At 42.0% G+C, this 16,748-nt stretch overlaps 2 protein-coding genes across 2 annotated transcripts; one reads left to right on the forward strand and one right to left on the reverse strand.

Annotated features, from left to right (window-relative positions):
* Nucleotides 1–521: 521 nt before the first annotated feature.
* Nucleotides 522–6,433, forward strand: mepceb (methylphosphate capping enzyme b). Its single transcript, XM_049569069.1, has 8 exons — nt 522–925; nt 2,381–2,763; nt 2,841–3,103; nt 3,211–3,508; nt 3,624–4,242; nt 4,326–4,538; nt 5,258–5,366; nt 6,036–6,433. The coding sequence occupies exons 2-8, from the start codon at nt 2,402–2,404 to the stop codon at nt 6,086–6,088; spliced, it is 1,917 nt and encodes a 638-aa protein (XP_049425026.1). The 5' UTR covers nt 522–925; nt 2,381–2,401; the 3' UTR covers nt 6,089–6,433.
* Nucleotides 6,434–10,258: 3,825 nt separating this feature from the next.
* Nucleotides 10,259–15,049, reverse strand: LOC125883725 (uncharacterized). The gene is made up of 7 exons (XM_049568210.1): nt 14,914–15,049; nt 14,772–14,831; nt 12,857–12,958; nt 12,627–12,668; nt 12,417–12,446; nt 11,500–11,646; nt 10,259–11,409 (listed from the first exon to the last, which is right to left on the reverse strand). Exons 1-7 carry the CDS (start codon nt 14,965–14,967, stop codon nt 11,095–11,097), a joined length of 750 nt encoding a protein of 249 aa, XP_049424167.1. The 5' UTR covers nt 14,968–15,049; the 3' UTR covers nt 10,259–11,094.
* Between the last annotated feature and the right edge of the window lie 1,699 nt (nt 15,050–16,748).

The raw sequence follows: 16,748 nt of genomic DNA on the forward strand, positions 1-16,748 counted from the left end.
GCAACAAGGCTGTAAATACAGATGTGAAACTACAGGTGGAGTATAAACTCTGGTGTTTCCTCGTGTTTTAACACACTGTGGGGTTTGGCTGGTGGAGTTTGTTGGAGGACACGAGCAGCAGCCAGGGAGTTACTGTCGCCTGTGAATCTGAACTCAGGGCTGAATACCCATGTCAGACAGGGGCTTTCTGTGGCGCTGCAAAACACATAAAGTCAACTGTCTCCGGTCAGAACTCAGGTGGACACACTCACAGTGTGTGTCAGCACGTGCAGCCGGTGATTGGTAATCAATAAGTCGTTAGTTATGATGGTTTAATCGTTTATATTCAACAGCGATCGTGTTTCCAGTCAGGCACCGCTCAGGACGCCTCTCTCCTCGGCCTTTCTCCCGCCTCTCCCCGAGCTGCGACCAATCAGACAACCGCTCAGAGACAAGCAGTCGTCTGATTGGTCGTAGCTTGGGAGAGGCAGGAGCCCAGCTCGGCTCGCTATTGGTGGGCTCCATCGTCACTCATGCGCCCCCCCCACGCCTGGCGTATAAAGTCGCGGGCTTGGATTTTGGAGCACGGGGGGAAGAAAGTAGCAGCTAGCAGTTTGTCACGGCTACAAGCTACAACATTAAACCGCGCACACACACGCACTGACACACGCACGGAGAGCTGGGTGGAGGCTCGTTTTCACGCGCACAGCGGATTTGTGGGGGTGTTTCAGGAGTTGTTTTTCTTTAGGGGGTGTGTTTGCTCCACGCTAGCTACTTCCTGCATGTTAGCCAGGCTGGGCTAACGGAGAAGCTAACTGTTTACCAGTGGGTCAGTTTGAATTATTCATGACGGCGCTCCGTGATTGGTGGAGGCAGCGGTAGGGGCGGGGTCAGAGAGGGTTTGTGGATGAAGGAGGGGAGAAGTGGAGTGTTTCTGCAGCACACAGTGAGTATGATTATTGATTACTGATCGATAACTGCTGGGTGTCTGCGGAGCAAGTACTCAGATACTGAAGTAGAAGTACTAATACCATACAGTTAAAATACTCTATTACAAGTTGAAGTACTAATATTCTATTACAAGTTGATGTACTAATACCGTACAGATAAAATACTCTATTATAAGTTAAATTACTAATACCATACAGATAAAATACTCTATTACAAGTTAAAGTACTAATACCATGCAGTTAAAATACTCTATTACAAGTTAAAGTACTAATACCATACAGATAAAATACTCTATTACAAGTTAAAGTACTAATACCATACAGATAAAATACTCTATTACAAGTTAAAGTACTAATACCATACAGTTAAAATACTCTATTACAAGTTAAAGTACTAATACCATACAGATAAAATACTCTCTTACAAGTTAAAGTACTAATACCATACAGTTAAAATACTCTCTTACAAGTTAAAGTACTAATACCATACAGATAAAATACTCTCTTACAAGTTAAAGTACTAATACCATACAGATAAAATACTCTATTACAAGTTAAAGTACTAATACCATACAGATAAAATACTCTCTTACAAGTTAAAGTACTAATACCATACAGATAAAATACTCTATTACAAGTTAAAGTACTAATACCATACAGATAAAATACTCTATTACAAGTTAAAGTACTAATACCATACAGTTAAAATACTCTATTACAAGTTAAAGTACTAATACCATACAGATAAAATACTCTCTTACAAGTTAAAGTACTAATACCATACAGATAAAATACTCTATTACAAGTTAAAGTACTAATACCATACAGTTAAAATACTCTATTACAAGTTAAAGTACTAATTCAACACAATAAAAATACTTTGTTACAGTAAAAGTCCTGCATTGAAAATGTTGCTGCAGTGAAAGTACTCACCACACTCTAAAAATACTCTTTTGAAAGTTCTGCATGGCGGTACCATACAGTTAAAATATTCTATTACAAGTTAAAGTACTAATACCATACAGTTAAAATACTCTCTTACAAGTTAAAGTACTAATACTATACAGTTAAAATACTCTATTACAAGTTAAATTACTAATACCATACAGATAAAATACTCCTTTACAAGTTAAAGTACTAATACCATACAGTTAAAATACTCAATTACAAGTTAAAGTACTAATACCATACAGATAAAATACTCTCTTACAAGTTAAAGTACTAATACCATACAGTTAAAATACTCAATTACAAGTTAAAGTACTAATATCATACAGATAAAATACTCTATTACAAGTTAAAGTACTAATCCAACACAATAAAAATACTTTGTTACAGTAAAAGTCCTGCGTTAAAAATGTTGCTGCAGTGAAAGTACTCACCACACTCTAAAAATACTCTTTTGAAAGTTCTGCATGGCGGTCAAACTGACCCCGCCCCTCTCTCTATAGATCACTGTGATTGGCTGATCTATGATGATCAGGATGTCGTTGGACAAAGAGACCATCCTCCCTCATGACGTCAGCCCCACCTTCCCCGCCCCCGTCAGCCTGTCAGAGCAGCCGCCGCTGGCTAAGACCCACCCCCTTCGTCCTAAGAATGGCCTCCAGTTGCCCAGCAACAGCCAGCCCCCCCTCACCTCCGCTCCCCCGACTCAGCGCATGGCAAAGAGGCGGTACTCCATGGGCGTCGGCTTCAAGGGACTGGCCAAGCGGCGTCGCCGCGCCAACAGTGACAGCCAGTCAGAGCCCATGCTGCCAACTCACTTCCTGTTGGGCGGGAACATCTTTGACCCGCTTAACCTCAACTCGCTACTGGACGAAGACGTCAACAGGTGAGACGTTTAATTCATGGTCAGATTTGTTTTTTTCTTTGTTACGTGAATATTTAACCCCTCCTCTTCCTCTTCAGGGCGACCAATCAGGAGACACCAAAGTGCTCACCCCTGCCATCGCGGGGCGGGGACCCTGTAGAGATCCTGGTTCCACGTGACATCACTGACCCCCTGAACCTGAAAGGACGGGGCGGGGACGGGCAGGGGGAAGGAGGGGTCCTGCTGTCCCCCCTGAAGTCCAGGAGGAGACACAGAAACAGACACCATGGAGGAGGGGGAGGAGGAGGAGAGAGGGAGGTGGCGCCAGCCCGACTGTTTCCCTCCACAGCTGGACTGACAGGTGAGAACACCTGGATCAGTGCTGACCCCCAGTGGACGCTGCAGGAAACACAATTGTGATGTAATGATAAAACCAGTGTTAATAACAGGTTCATAATGTGTCTGCAGTTCCTCTGTTGACCAGAGAGGGCAGCGTTCCACCGTCTCCACTCCCCTGTGAACTCAACACGGCCATCACCTGTCGCGATGACATAGCCCCGCCCCCCATCCTCCCCAGGAGACACACCCACCCTCCACCAGGGCACAGCCACAAGCCTGGTAACCAGGGAGACGGTCGCCAACGGAGACGGCGGCGCACCACCTCGGCAAGGTCGGCAGACTGCACTGCAAGCGCTGATACCAAGCCCACCAAGGTTCAGTCAACCAAATTCCAGACACCGCTGGTGGGCGGGGCTAGAGCTGGCAGGTGAGTGTTACTGCAGTGCACACTGTTTTCAGATTGAACGTTCCCTTCAAGTGAATTAAAACCCTGTAATCTGATTGGCTGCCTGGTCCCATGACCTCTGTACCGCCCCCTGCAGGTATGGAGGAGCTCAGCCTGGCTCTACTCAGCCGCCAGAGAGGAGGAAGAAGGACAAACACCGCTACCAGTACGGCAACCACAGCCGTTACTATGGTTACCGTGGTTTCTATGGCGACAAGTGGGACGGGGGCGTTGGGGCAGAGGAGGACCCGCGACTCCGCCTCCTGGAAGCTGATTGGTTCAGAGACAAAACGGTGCTGGATGTGGGCTGTGGTGCCGGTCACCTGACGCTGGGCGTCGCCCGAAGGTTTAACCCCGCCCACATCTTGGGGGTGGAGCTAGACCAGCAATTGGTCCATGCCGCCAAGCAGAACATCAGGCACTTCCTGTCACATGACCTGGTTGTAGAAGAGAGGAGGAGGAGGAGAGGAAAGCCGGGACCCTCCTCCTCCTCTCCTCCGAGGAAGAGGGAGGGAGGGGGAGGAGAGAGGGAGGAGCAGGTGGAGGAGGTGATGGAGGAGTTGCAGCAGGCTCTGTCTCTCCTCCCCCTCCCCCTGTCGTTCAGGGTGAGTCGAGGTCCTCTCTGTGCTCCTCCTCTCCTCCTCCCCTCATCATCATCATCATCATCATCATCATCGTCATCCTCCAGGTTCCCCAACAACATCACCTTCATCCAGGTGAGTGTCACACCTGTTCTGTCACTCCTCTTCACTGTGACATCGTCACCTTGCTGACATCACATATGTCGCTCCTCCCGCAGGGCGACTACGTGACAGCGCAGGGGGCGTGGCCCGGGCAGGGTCAGTATGACGTCATCATGTGTCTGGGAGTGACTAAATGGGTGCAGCTGCAGTCAGGTGACGGGGGCGTGGCCACACTCTTCAGACGAGCCTATCAGAGCCTGTCGCCGGGCGGATTGTTCATCCTGGAGCCACAACCATGGAGCAGCTACGGCCACAGCAAGAGAGCCTCGGTAAGATATACAGAATATACACTGTAAACATTCACTTGAATAAGAATTAAGGTGCAGAACCATGGAGAAGCTACCGTAGATGTAGACGTAGCAGCCATATTGGAGACGGTAAACAACGGCAAACTGAGGAGCTAAAATAAAAACAAACTTTTGATGAGTCATTTTTATATTTGCTAGCTAGCGCTGTCTGCTTATCAATAAGAACTGCGTTAGAAAAAATGTTCTCTGTTTATGTTCTGTAACATGTGTTAAGATTGGTCCTCGTCAGCATCCAGGCGCCATCCTGGGGAAGTGAAGGCTAACGTTAGCATGCTAGCTAACTTTGTCAGCTATGACCCATTGTCTGTTTGATAATCTAAACAAAGAACATGTTTTCTTGCGTTGTCCTTTCTAACGTGATCAGTTGGGAAAGATATTACCGTAAAACTTCAATTAGTAGCCCAGGCTATTATTTGCGTTAATCTCTAAATCAATTCCTTTCACGCAAAACGTGCTCAGCAAAGATCGGGAAATACAATACATTTATTTACAATTTATTTAAACCAGTACAAATTTTACGGTAGTACTGAAGTTTTACGGTATATATTGTTATGTTCAAGGAGTTAATTAACGTTAGCTAGCTAGCTGAAAAGTTGTCTCCTTCCACATTAGTTATAATAAAAGCTCTATTATTGTACTGTAGTGCCGTGCTTGCGTTTAACAGTTGTGTTGTTCTGCAGGAGAGGACGTATCGCACCTTCAGGAGTTTGAGATTGAGACCTGAACAGTTCACCTGCTACCTGACCGACAGTGTGGGCTTCACCTCATACAGACTCATCACACACACAGGTACACACACACACACACACACACACACACACACATACACACCAGGTGAGCTGCATAGCTGGGCAACAAACAATAAATAAAACACTTAGTTGCAGAAAAAACAAAAACAAACGTGAAACTCTATCAGGAGCTGCGCCTTGTCAACAAAAATCCAAACCTATATGACTGGACCATGTGGGACTTTACTTTGAAAGGACAGACACAGGAAGTGTCCACGCTCAGCAGTCAGACAGGAGTCAGGTTAATCTCCAGGGCTGGTACCTGCGGTTATTCCACAGGCTAGTTAACAACATGTCGGGCAGGAAATCCAAAGTGTGGGATCATTTTGAGAAGGTGAAGGACGAACCCAAGGTGATATGTAAACTCATCTTCATTGGTCGACTACAAACATGACGTATCATCTGAAACATGGAAGGAGCAGAAACACCAGTGTAGGCACTGGAGGACTGTTTCTGTTGCAGAGTTCAAGGTCACAAGGTAAACTCTCAGTTTTCACTGGTAACGATAGAATAGTGCGTCACCATTTTTCAACGTAACTTAACCTCAGCAGCAGGAAACATCAGTGTGTGGACGAGCCGAGCTACAGAAGCCTCAGAGGGACAGAAGAGTCTTTTCCACAGGAATCATTAATGAAAATAAAATCAGAAATAAGAATGAATGTGTTTCCAGGTAACCAGCGGCCCATCTACCTGTTCCACAAAGGCCCCGCCCACAGGAAGTGATGTGCAGGACGTCTGTTTCCATGACAGCGGCCTTGGAAGCTGATTGGCCTTTCTATATTTGACTGTGAGCTGGCAGCTGATTGGCTCAACAGCGGAGCCGGTTTGATGACGTCACATGTGTGAGGGGAATAAACTCACTCTGATTGGACCGCAGGATTTCTGTGAACGGTTGACACAGGCTCACGACGCCAAAGCAAAGGATTGTGGGTTATTGTGGCCTCCAGTCTTGGACTGTGATTGGACACTGGAGGCTGACAGGAAGTGACACGTCTGTCAGGAACATTTGTTTCTCTGCTTCAGTTTTTTTTTTGGTCAGAATAAAGAGAATTTATCTGTTTGTTGAGACGATGAGTGAATTTTATTTTCACTGGTTTCATCTTTTTTTTTTTATATTTAATCTGAATTTTTTTCACCTTGGTGGGAATACAGAACACAGTCGAGTGAGGGCGCTGTTTTTCCGTCTTTAACATGTTTGCCTGCAACAGAGAACTCAGCTGCAGATGTCTTATGTCTTTTAAAACATGAAAAAAAGTTTATTTAATCGATTATGGCATATTTAAATGAACATTAATTGTTGAGAAAAGACAGGACACAAACTGCAGGTGTGACTCACCAACAATCACCACAAATAATAAAATTCTAAAACCAAGATTCTTCCTGTTGCTGTAGAACGGACATACTCAGAATAATACATGTGTATATATAATCCATATAGATCAGGGAGTCTGCAGCTCCTAAGAAAGTCTTAAATTCAATTGTATAAATGTGAGTCTCAATAGATTAACTAAATGGTGTTGAATGTGAATTTGAGAGGCTTCAGTTGCTACATTTTATTTAATGTATCCATCATTGAATTTGTTTTTGTCAAAGTGAATTGAGCAAATTTCAGATGTTAGAAACCTTTGAACCTTCCACTGAAGCTAACAGTGTTTCACTTATAGTCACCCTTATCTGTTGGTAAAAGATTAACCAAACTTAATCACAACGTATTCCGTCTGACCTGCAGTGACAGAACATGGAAAAGATTATTTGTCTGAAAATCATTCCTAAATTTGTTCAAAAGTCACCTTGAAAACATCTTAGAAACATTAAATATAAGCATCTAAGAAGAAAACATGCCGTCAAATTATTTTTAAAGAAAAATAAAATCGCCAAAAATTTTAGGATTTTGTTTGTTAAAAAAAAATCTTCAAAAATGTTTAAAGATAAAAAAAAAAAATCAAAAATATTTGAAGAAAAAAAAAAGCCAAAAATTTCTGAAGAAAACATGCATTCCAATTTCAATCAATTCAATTTATACCTAGTTCCTGTAATGTCTACACAAGGGTTGCAAATAATTGATCATTGGTAACATTAATTATCAGTTAATCGATTAATCGTGATTAAAAAAAAAAGATTTTTTTCCCCCGTCAAGTCCCACAGCTCCATATTACTTATTCTCGAGATGAAGAAGCCTGGACATTAAACACATTGAATGTAACGGAATAATGCTTCAATTTCTAATGTCGTCGCTGCGCTCCTCTTCCAAAACCCAAGATGGCTGCCTTGTCATAAACTTGTTATATTGCACCCTTTCAATAACATGAAACATGTTCTCAAACTGAGAGCTAGGACATAAAGGAGTCTGCAGATTGTTTAGATTTCAGAGTCAAATCTGTATTTGATCTGTTCAATTCTTAATCAGTCGTTGATTAATCATTATCATCCCTAGTCTTCACAATAAAAGCTCCAGCTGGAGTCTTTTACTGTGAAGCAGCAGCAGCAGGAAATGTGTTAGCATTGGCATAAAGCTAATCCAGCTGTGATACATCTGTAGGAGAGTGAAGAGGAAACAGTGTTGCTGAATGGCGGACTCCGCCACCGCCAATGAAACTACTATACATATATATATATATATATATATATATATACACACACAGTACAGGCCAAACGTTTGGACACACCTTCTCATTCAATGCGTTTTCTTTATTTTCATGACTATTTACATTGTAGATTCTCACTGAAGGCATCAAAACTATGAATGAACACATGTGGAGTTATGTACTTAACAAAAAAAGGTGAAATAACTGAAAACATGTTTTATATTCTAGTTTCTTCAAAATAGCCACCCTTTGCTCTGATTACTGCTTTGCACACTCTTGGCATTCTCTCCATGAGCTTCAAGAGGTAGTCACCTGAAATGGTTTCCACTTCACAGGTGTGCCTTATCAGGGTTAATTAGTGGAATTTCTTGCTTTATCAATGGGGTTGGGACCATCAGTTGTGTTGTGCAGAAGTCAGGTTAATACACAGCCGACAGCCCTATTGACAACTGTTAAAATTCATATTATGGCAAGAACCAATCAGCTAACTAAAGAAAACGAGTGGCCATCATTACTTTAAGAAATGAAGGTCAGTCAGTCCGGAAAATTGCAAAAACTTTAAATGTGTCCCCAAGTGGAGTCGCAAAAACCATCAAGCGCTACAACGAAACTGGCACACATGAGGACCGACCCAGGAAAGGAAGACCAAGAGTCACCTCTGCTTCTGAGGATAAGTTCATCCGAGTCACCAGCCTCAGAAATGGCAAGTTAACAGCAGCTCAGATCAGAGACCAGATGAATGCCACACAGAGTTCAACTGTTAAGAGGAGACTGGGCCAATCAGGCCTTCATGGTCAAATAGCTGCTAGGAAACCACTGCTAAGGAGAGGCAACAAGCAGAAGAGATTTGTTTGGGCCAAGAAACACAAGGAATGGACATTAGACCAGTGGAAATCTGTGCTTTGGTCTGATGAGTCCAAATTTGAGATCTTTGGTTCCAACCGCCGTGTCTTTGTGAGACGCAGAAAAGGTGAACGGATGGATTCCACATGCCTGGTTCCCACTGTGAAGCATGGAGGAGGAGGTGTGATGGTGTGGGGGTGTGACACTGTTGGGGATTTATTCAAAATTGAAGGCACACTGAACCAGCATGGCTACCACAGCATCCTGCAGCGACATGCCATCCCATCCGGTTTGCGTTTAGTTGGACCATCATTTATTTTTCAACAGGACAATGACCCCAAACACACCTCCAGGCTGTGTAAGGGCTATTTGACCAAGAAGGAGAGTGATGGAGTGCTGCGGCAGATGACCTGGCCTCCACAGTCACCGGACCTGAACCCAATGGAGATGGTTTGGGGTGAGCTGGACCGCAGAGTGAAGGCAAAGGGGCCAACAAGTGCTAAACACCTCTGGGAACTCCTTCAAGACTGTTGGAAAACCATTTCAGGTGACTACCTCTTGAAGCTCATGGAGAGAATGCCAAGAGTGTGCAAAGCAGTAATCAGAGCAAAGGGTGGCTATTTTGAAGAAACTAGAATATAAAACATGTTTTCAGTTATTTCACCTTTTTTTGTTAAGTACATAACTCCACATGTGTTCATTCATAGTTTTGATGCCTTCAGTGAGAATCTACAATGTAAATAGTCATGAAAATAAAGAAAACGCATTGAATGAGAAGGTGTGTCCAAACTTTTGGCCTGTACTGTGTATATATATATATGTATATACATATATATATATATATATATATATATATAGGAATAATAACAGATTATTATAATTATTGTTATTCTATAATACACTTCTTAGTGTGTGTTTTAATCAGTAGAATATAATGAGTGTGTACTACTTAGTGTAATACATACACTTTATTCATTCATCTTCTAACCGCTTCATCCTCTTGAGGGTCGCGGGGGGGCTGGAGCCTATCCCAGCTACATCAGGCGAGAGGCAGGGTTCACCCTGGACAGGTCGCCAGACTATCGCAGGGCTGACACATAGAGACAGACAACCATTCACGCTCACATTCACACCTACGGACAATTTAGAGTTATCAATTAACCTAGTCCCCAATCTGCATGTCTTTGGACTGTGGGAGGAAGCCAGAGCGCCCGGAGAGAACCCACGCTGACACGGGGAGAACATGCAAACTCCACACAGAAGGGCTCCCACGCCCGGGATTGAACCGGCAACCCTCTTGCTGTGAGGCGAGAGTGCTAACCACCACACCACCGTGCCGCCCACATACACTTTATAATTAGTCAAATTTTTTGTGAATATGTGTTTTAATATTTTCAAGTTAAAGCAGGTTTTTATGTTACTTTTAATTAAAACAATATTATACAGAATTAAGAGCAACAATAAGTCTGTTTATAGAAGTTTATTCACCAACATCAGGATAAACACACTTAAATATGAACGTATACAGTAACATTATTATTATGGCTCAGTATCATAGAGATCAGACTGATTTATTGTTTTCAGCTCGTTTCCTGTTAACTCTTCCAAACCAAAAAAAAAAGCCAAAAACTTTTAAAGGAAAAAAAAGATCAAAAATTTTAGCTAAATTAAAAAAAATCTGCAATTTTTTTCACCAAAGCAAAATTGACAAAAACCTTTAAAGAAAAACAAAATGGACAAATTTTTAACCCCTTACAAAACTTCCTTCAGTTACTTTTTCTTTAAAAGTCAATGGTGATATAAATACAAAATATAATCATTTAAATTTGTATGCCCCACCCGTGAGCCAAAAAAAAAAAAAAGAAAAGTGCCTCCTCAGTGCCTAAAAAATCATCTGACATGGCTCCACCTTTTCTGCACCACCTCAACATATAAGAGTTTTTTTTACTGATGCATAGTAAACAAAAATACAGAGATATTTTTGGTTGCATTTCAAAAAGCTTTGGTGCTATTATTAGTAATCACTTAACTTTCAAATAATTTTCCCTCAACTAGCTTTAAGGTTGTAAAATCATCTGATTTCACCTATTTTGTATCATTGTGTTACAGCTCTTTCTCCAGATTATGGGAAACGTTGGGATCTTTTTGTGTCGTGGTCGTCTTCATAGTAACGAGTTAAAGAGGTTAATAACAAACTCTTGACACACTGATGATAAACATGATTAGTACAGTAGTAATAGGTCTGATTATTGATTGTTTACTGATTAATAGCTGTCAACAGTTTAGGGGGCGTGGCTTCGGTCACAGCCCCAGCTCCAGCTCTGCCTCATTTCCATGGTAACCGTGATGGTTAGCATGTCTGTCCGCTGCCTCCGTGCTGTCGTCCATCAGTCGGGGGAACTCGGCATCGATCTCTTCTCCTCTGACCCCGCCCTCCTCCCCAGCTGCCACACCCGTGTCCGCAGTTTCCCCGCCCACCTCTCCGGCTGTCACGCCTGCTTCACCTTCAGCCCCACCCATGTGTGTGATGACCTCGCCCGCCTCTGCAGCAGCTTCGACTCCGTGTCCGTCAAGTCGAGGTGCACTCAGGAGGTCATGAAAGGTCAACATCAGAGCCTGAGGAAGGGGGTGGGGCCAGAGGTAAGAATGTGTTAGACATGGTGTGATGTCATGTGATGTGTTATGATGTCATGTGTGTGACCTCACCCGGTGTCGGCTCTCTGTGCGCTCGGCGCTGCTGTCTCCTGTTTCCATCTCTCTGTCCCGCTCGCCTGCTCTCTCCCCCACTAAAATCAGTTCATTGAGCCACAGGCTGCTGGTGGTGTTACTGGGAGACTGGGGTAGCTCCGAGCTCTGACACACAAACAAACAAACAAACACACCAGGTGCGGAAGAGTAAAGAGTAAAAAATGTTTATTTCTCTGACATTTAAGACATAAATTCATATAAAACATCATGTTTCATGTAACTGTAAACAATATAATAAATGTTAAAACTAAGTGTTAAATCTAAATCTTGAATTACATCTAAATGTTAAAGTGAAATCTAAATTTAAATGTTATCTAGATGTTAAACCTAAATCTTAATATTGAAAAGATATTCCTAAATGTAGACCTAAAACTAAATGTTGAATCTAAATGTCAAATCTAAATGTTAAACATAAAACTAAATCTAAATGCTAAATATGAATGAAAAAGATAAATCTAAATATCAAATCTAATCATTAAACCTAAATCTAAATGTGAAGTAAATCTAAATCTGAATGTTGCACTTGAATCTAAATGTTAAATCTTAATGTTTGATTTAAATGTCAAACCTCAATCTAAATTTTAAATCTAAGTCTTAATCTAAATGTTGAATCTAAATGTAAACTCTAAATCCAAATGTCAACTAAACCTTAATTTAAATGTTAACTTTGAATGTTTAACATTAATCCCAGTGTTAAACCTAAATCTAAATGTTAATTAAATCTAAATTTAAATGGCAAATATAAATGTTTAACATTAACCTAAATGGTAAATCTAAATGTAACATTACAAACACACACTCTCCAACATCCATCGTCACTTAAGATGAAGTCTGATCAGATTAATCAGATTGATCATGTTTTATATGAAGCTCACCTCCTGGGAGGTGTCCACCTGCTCCACCGCCTGCAGGATATGACATCACACACACAGGATGACATCATAAACACAACATGACTTCAGACATCAACTAGAAAAAATATCTCTGCTAATTTAATCAAAAAATTGGAGCTCTTTAACAACAGAATAAAATGACATCACACAGGTGTGTGTGTGTGTGTGTGTGTGTGTGTGTGTGTGTGGTACCGTGTTCTCCAGGTTCTGTTGTTCTCGCAGCTGTTGAGCTTCCTGTGAAATCAACCAATCAGAGTCAGTTCTGTGTTTAAAGAGCGTCTGGCTGTAGTTCCTCTGACGTCCACCAGATGCTGCTGTGGTCAAACTAACAGGAGGTCAGGCACCATTCACCAGATTAAAGATAAACACAGGTCGTCTCAGTGTCATGTTGTAAACTGTGTGTGAGTCGGGTGACCTCTGACCTCTGAACTCTGGCTCGACTCGGAGGAGACTGATGATGATGATGATGAAGAGGAGGACGAGGAGGATGTTGTCTGCTGGAGGACATCAGGAGGAGGAGAAGGCTGCAGACACAAAGTAATCTTATTGTGTTATCAGTGTTTAAATCACTTGTTCTTGACTTTGTGCTTTAATCTGACGTTAACAGAACACAGGTGTTCACAGGTGGCGCTGACCTCACCTGCTCACATCCTGACATGATGACATCAACCTCCAGCTACTGATGAGACTGAGGCCTCGCCCACATGGACACAGGTACGTTTAAAACGTAGTCTTTGTCTCTGTGTTTCGTCCTTTGGTCCAAACACAAACTGAGTTTTATGCCACAGAAAACAAACTCTGTTTTCAGCGCTGACATGTCGCCAAAGCTTCAGAGTGTGTGCCAGTATCGGCGCTGTGAGGTGTCACAAATGAGACGCCATTTTGTGCCATGACTAAAACGGAGCTGCTCTAACCTGCTTACACAGCTGTCTCACTCTGAAGACGTCGAATCTGGCACTTGGACAGTGACGTGGGACATCGGACACTGGTGAAAAGAGCTGTCCTTTAATGTCGGCATGATAGGCGGCCCGTGCCGTTATAGTTTAACAGTACTCGACGGGACAAGAACAAAAGTTAGGGCAGCAAAAATCCGACTAAGGCAGACGGGAGAGGTGGTGGATGGGTCCAACCACCGACTTTCACCCTGGAGAGCGGTGTCTACTTCCTGTAAGATTCTAAAGGAAAAACCCTGTTCTTTGTTCCTAAACCCAACCACGTGTTTTAGTTGTTGTACTGACGTAGTGCTTTTATTTTGAAAGAGGCTGTATGCAAACTGTACATTCCCTGTGAAAACAGAAGTGTATGTTGAAAACAGACAATGCATGTAACAGGCTGAAGTTGACACGGTGTCCCAGAACGTCAGCAACCAACACACCCAGGGTACCTTGGACGTGTGTCACCGTCCCTGTCATGAGATCCCGTTTCATTCCGCTGAACTCGTTTGCTTCTTTCGTCCAAATCAGATTCAGAATGTTGATGAAAACAGGAAGTGTCAGAGTTTTGAGTCAACATCTCCATGGCCTGTGCAACTGTAAAGTTTCCATGGACAATGACATTTTCCTGCAGTTTACAAGCTGCTACATTTCTGTAAACAACGTTTAATTTCAGTTTCCAGCAGATCTTCCTCTTTGTTTCTGGACACAACAGTGAAAACACAAATTGGCGGAAAATCTCATCAATGGCGGGAAATGATTGAAGCTGGGTTCTCCGTTCTTGAATTGGACGACTCTTTGATTGGATGGTGAAAACATTCAATCACTGCCAGGTTAGGAAACATCTTAGCATGCTCCTTCCACCACCATCAAACCTCCAAAGGATCCTCCTTGGGTGTCTTGAACTCCATGTAGGCTGCCACCTTTCATGGCTGGAGTCCTCCACGTCGGTGACCAATGTGGCCACGGGGTCAAAGGTTACACTTGTGTCATTGACTTTCAAAATAAAAGGAACTGCAACTTGACGGACTCTGGCGTGAAGTCTGCTGTAGGTTTAATTTTGGGGTTGAGGCAAATTTTACGTTAATAAACAACTTTTTCGGTTACGGTTTTGCCAACTTGTCAAAAAAGTGATGAGACGACCTGATGAGAGCCGACGAGAACGAACATCAGACACACACATTAGACTCCACCCCAAGGCGAAACCCCGTGATTTAAGAGAGTCCCAAACTGCTACATGTCTTTTACCACTGTAACACTCTACATAACGGATACTTCAAATACTTTTCCTGAAAATACTTTTACTGCTTCGTCATAAAGAAACTTCAACCACAGTTTTTTATGCAGTGCCAAGTAACACTACACACACGCCTACCACTACTGGTGTACATGCTGCTGTACTCACTGATGATTGGTCCAGTTGTTGTTGAAGAAAGGGCTGCAGGCTGCCGTGTTCCCATGGCAACTGTACACACAACACAGTGTCACTGACCACTCATATCTGTAACCAATGAACTGATCAGGTGATCAATAAAAAGGATTCTTACAGGTACAGCCTGGTTCTGATGCAGCAGACACACGGTCAGCACAAACTTCCACATCCTGGACAAATGCGGCAACGCACTGGTCTGACTGGTCCCACTAACTGGTCCTGGTCTCACTAACTGGTCCTGGTCTCACTAACTGGTCTCGCTGGGAGCAGCAGGTCGGTCCCGATGGTTCTGTCTGGCTCTCTCTCTGATTCGTCTCTTTTATTGTCTCTAAGAGGAAGTGACTTGTCATCATCTCATCTTTTGTGCCCGCCCCCCTCCTACTGACAGCCGCCCATCAACGAAAAACAACCTGATTTATATATGAGTGAGTGTGTGTGTGTGTGTGTGTGTGTGTGTGTGTGTGTGTGTGGTCATACATTATTTTTAAAACACACTCTCATGGTAACTAAAACACAGTGGCAGCAGAGAAACAGTTAACGATACATAAGTAGTTATAAATAGTTAAAAACACACTGTATATAAGGGCCGAAAGATTTATTGATTATATGACGTATGTACTCATCAGATGAAACATGTCAGGAGTCGTAGCTGTCGATGGAGACGTGAACAAACGTATCACTAACATTTGCTTACAGCTGAATTACTACTTATTTTAGTTTTAAATACTCTAGTACTGGTTTTATCTCCGTTATGTGGTGCAGTGTAAAGTAACATAAAGTGGAAATACTCCAGTAAAAGTACCTCACATGTACTGGAGTAAATGTCCACCACTGACACATACTGTCATCAGATGTTACTGTTCATGGTGTCCACATACTTTTGGCCGTGTCGTGATTCCAGATGTGTTTATCAGAGTCAGATTGATGGAGCGGCGGTGAACCGACACAACCAGCTGACAGTAAACACATTTCACAACCCGCTGGATTTACTGCCACACACACACTAACACACACACACACACACACACACGCACACACACACACTAACACAAAGGAGAAACCAGAGTCCATTACAACATTTAATATTTTTAAAACAGTGACAGTAAAAGTACAAAAAAAACAAACAGATAATATTCAAATTATCATTTAAATGCATTCTGTTTTTAAACTGTGCAGCTAGTTCATGTTTTTATGCTCAAATTAGTTTCCTGACAACATAAAACATTAGAATATTTATAAAATTCAAAGTCACACACATAAACAGTGACATAAGAAACATGTAAGCAACAAAGCAGTTAGTGGCACTTTATAAATCAAGGGAGATTTTTAGTCAATGAAGAAAAAACGGGATTAAAATGCTGTAAAAAGAAATAAGATGATTTCTATAAAGTCCCAGACACGAACCAGAAGGAATAAATCAATGAACCTGATCAGCTGCTGCCAACACATGAAAAATGTAGACTTCATTTAAAACACAGTCGACTGAACTCAGTCAGTCGACATGATCAATAATCTGATTACAGCACATAAAGTTTGATGGTTGATAAAAATGTAAAAGTAGAAGCCTTCAGTACATTTTATGTAAACATATAAAGGATAGTTTTTGTTAGTTTTGATTTTTTTAGTTTTTATTGTCTATTTAGTTTTTGATTTCACTTTAGTTTGAGTTAGTTTACTAGTTTTAGTTTTGTCTTGTTTTCACAAAGTTTGATTTTTTTAGAAAGTTTGTTGGTTTTAGAAAGTTTTAGTTTTTCAGAAAGTTTGATTTTCAGAAAGTTTGTTCTTCGGAACGTTTTAGCTTTTCAGAAAATTCAGTTTTTTTGAGAGTTTGTTTTTAAGAAAGTTTTAGTTTTTCATAAAGTTTTAGCTTTTCAAAAAATTTGATTTTCAGAAAGTTTGTTTTTCATGGTTTTAGTTTTTCAAAAAGTTTAAGTCTTTCAGAAAGTTTTT

This window comes from Epinephelus fuscoguttatus, linkage group LG23, assembly GCF_011397635.1.
Source record: "Epinephelus fuscoguttatus linkage group LG23, E.fuscoguttatus.final_Chr_v1".
NCBI lineage: Eukaryota > Metazoa > Chordata > Actinopteri > Perciformes > Serranidae > Epinephelus > Epinephelus fuscoguttatus.

Coding starts and splice junctions, on each gene's coding strand:
- LOC125883725 (XM_049568210.1), bottom strand. CDS start 14,967: ATGTGGAAGTTTGTGCTGACCGTGTGTCTGCTGCATCAGAACCAGGCT. Junction 12,447..12,626: donor AACAGAACCTGGAGAACACG/GTACCACACACA, acceptor CATATCCTGCAG/GCGGTGGAGCAGGTGGACAC. Junction 11,410..11,499: donor GCACAGAGAGCCGACACCGG/GTGAGGTCACAC, acceptor CCCCTTCCTCAG/GCTCTGATGTTGACCTTTCA.
- mepceb (XM_049569069.1), top strand. CDS start 2,402: ATGATGATCAGGATGTCGTTGGACAAAGAGACCATCCTCCCTCATGAC. Junction 3,104..3,210: donor CTCCACAGCTGGACTGACAG/GTGAGAACACCT, acceptor ATGTGTCTGCAG/TTCCTCTGTTGACCAGAGAG. Junction 4,243..4,325: donor ACAACATCACCTTCATCCAG/GTGAGTGTCACA, acceptor CTCCTCCCGCAG/GGCGACTACGTGACAGCGCA.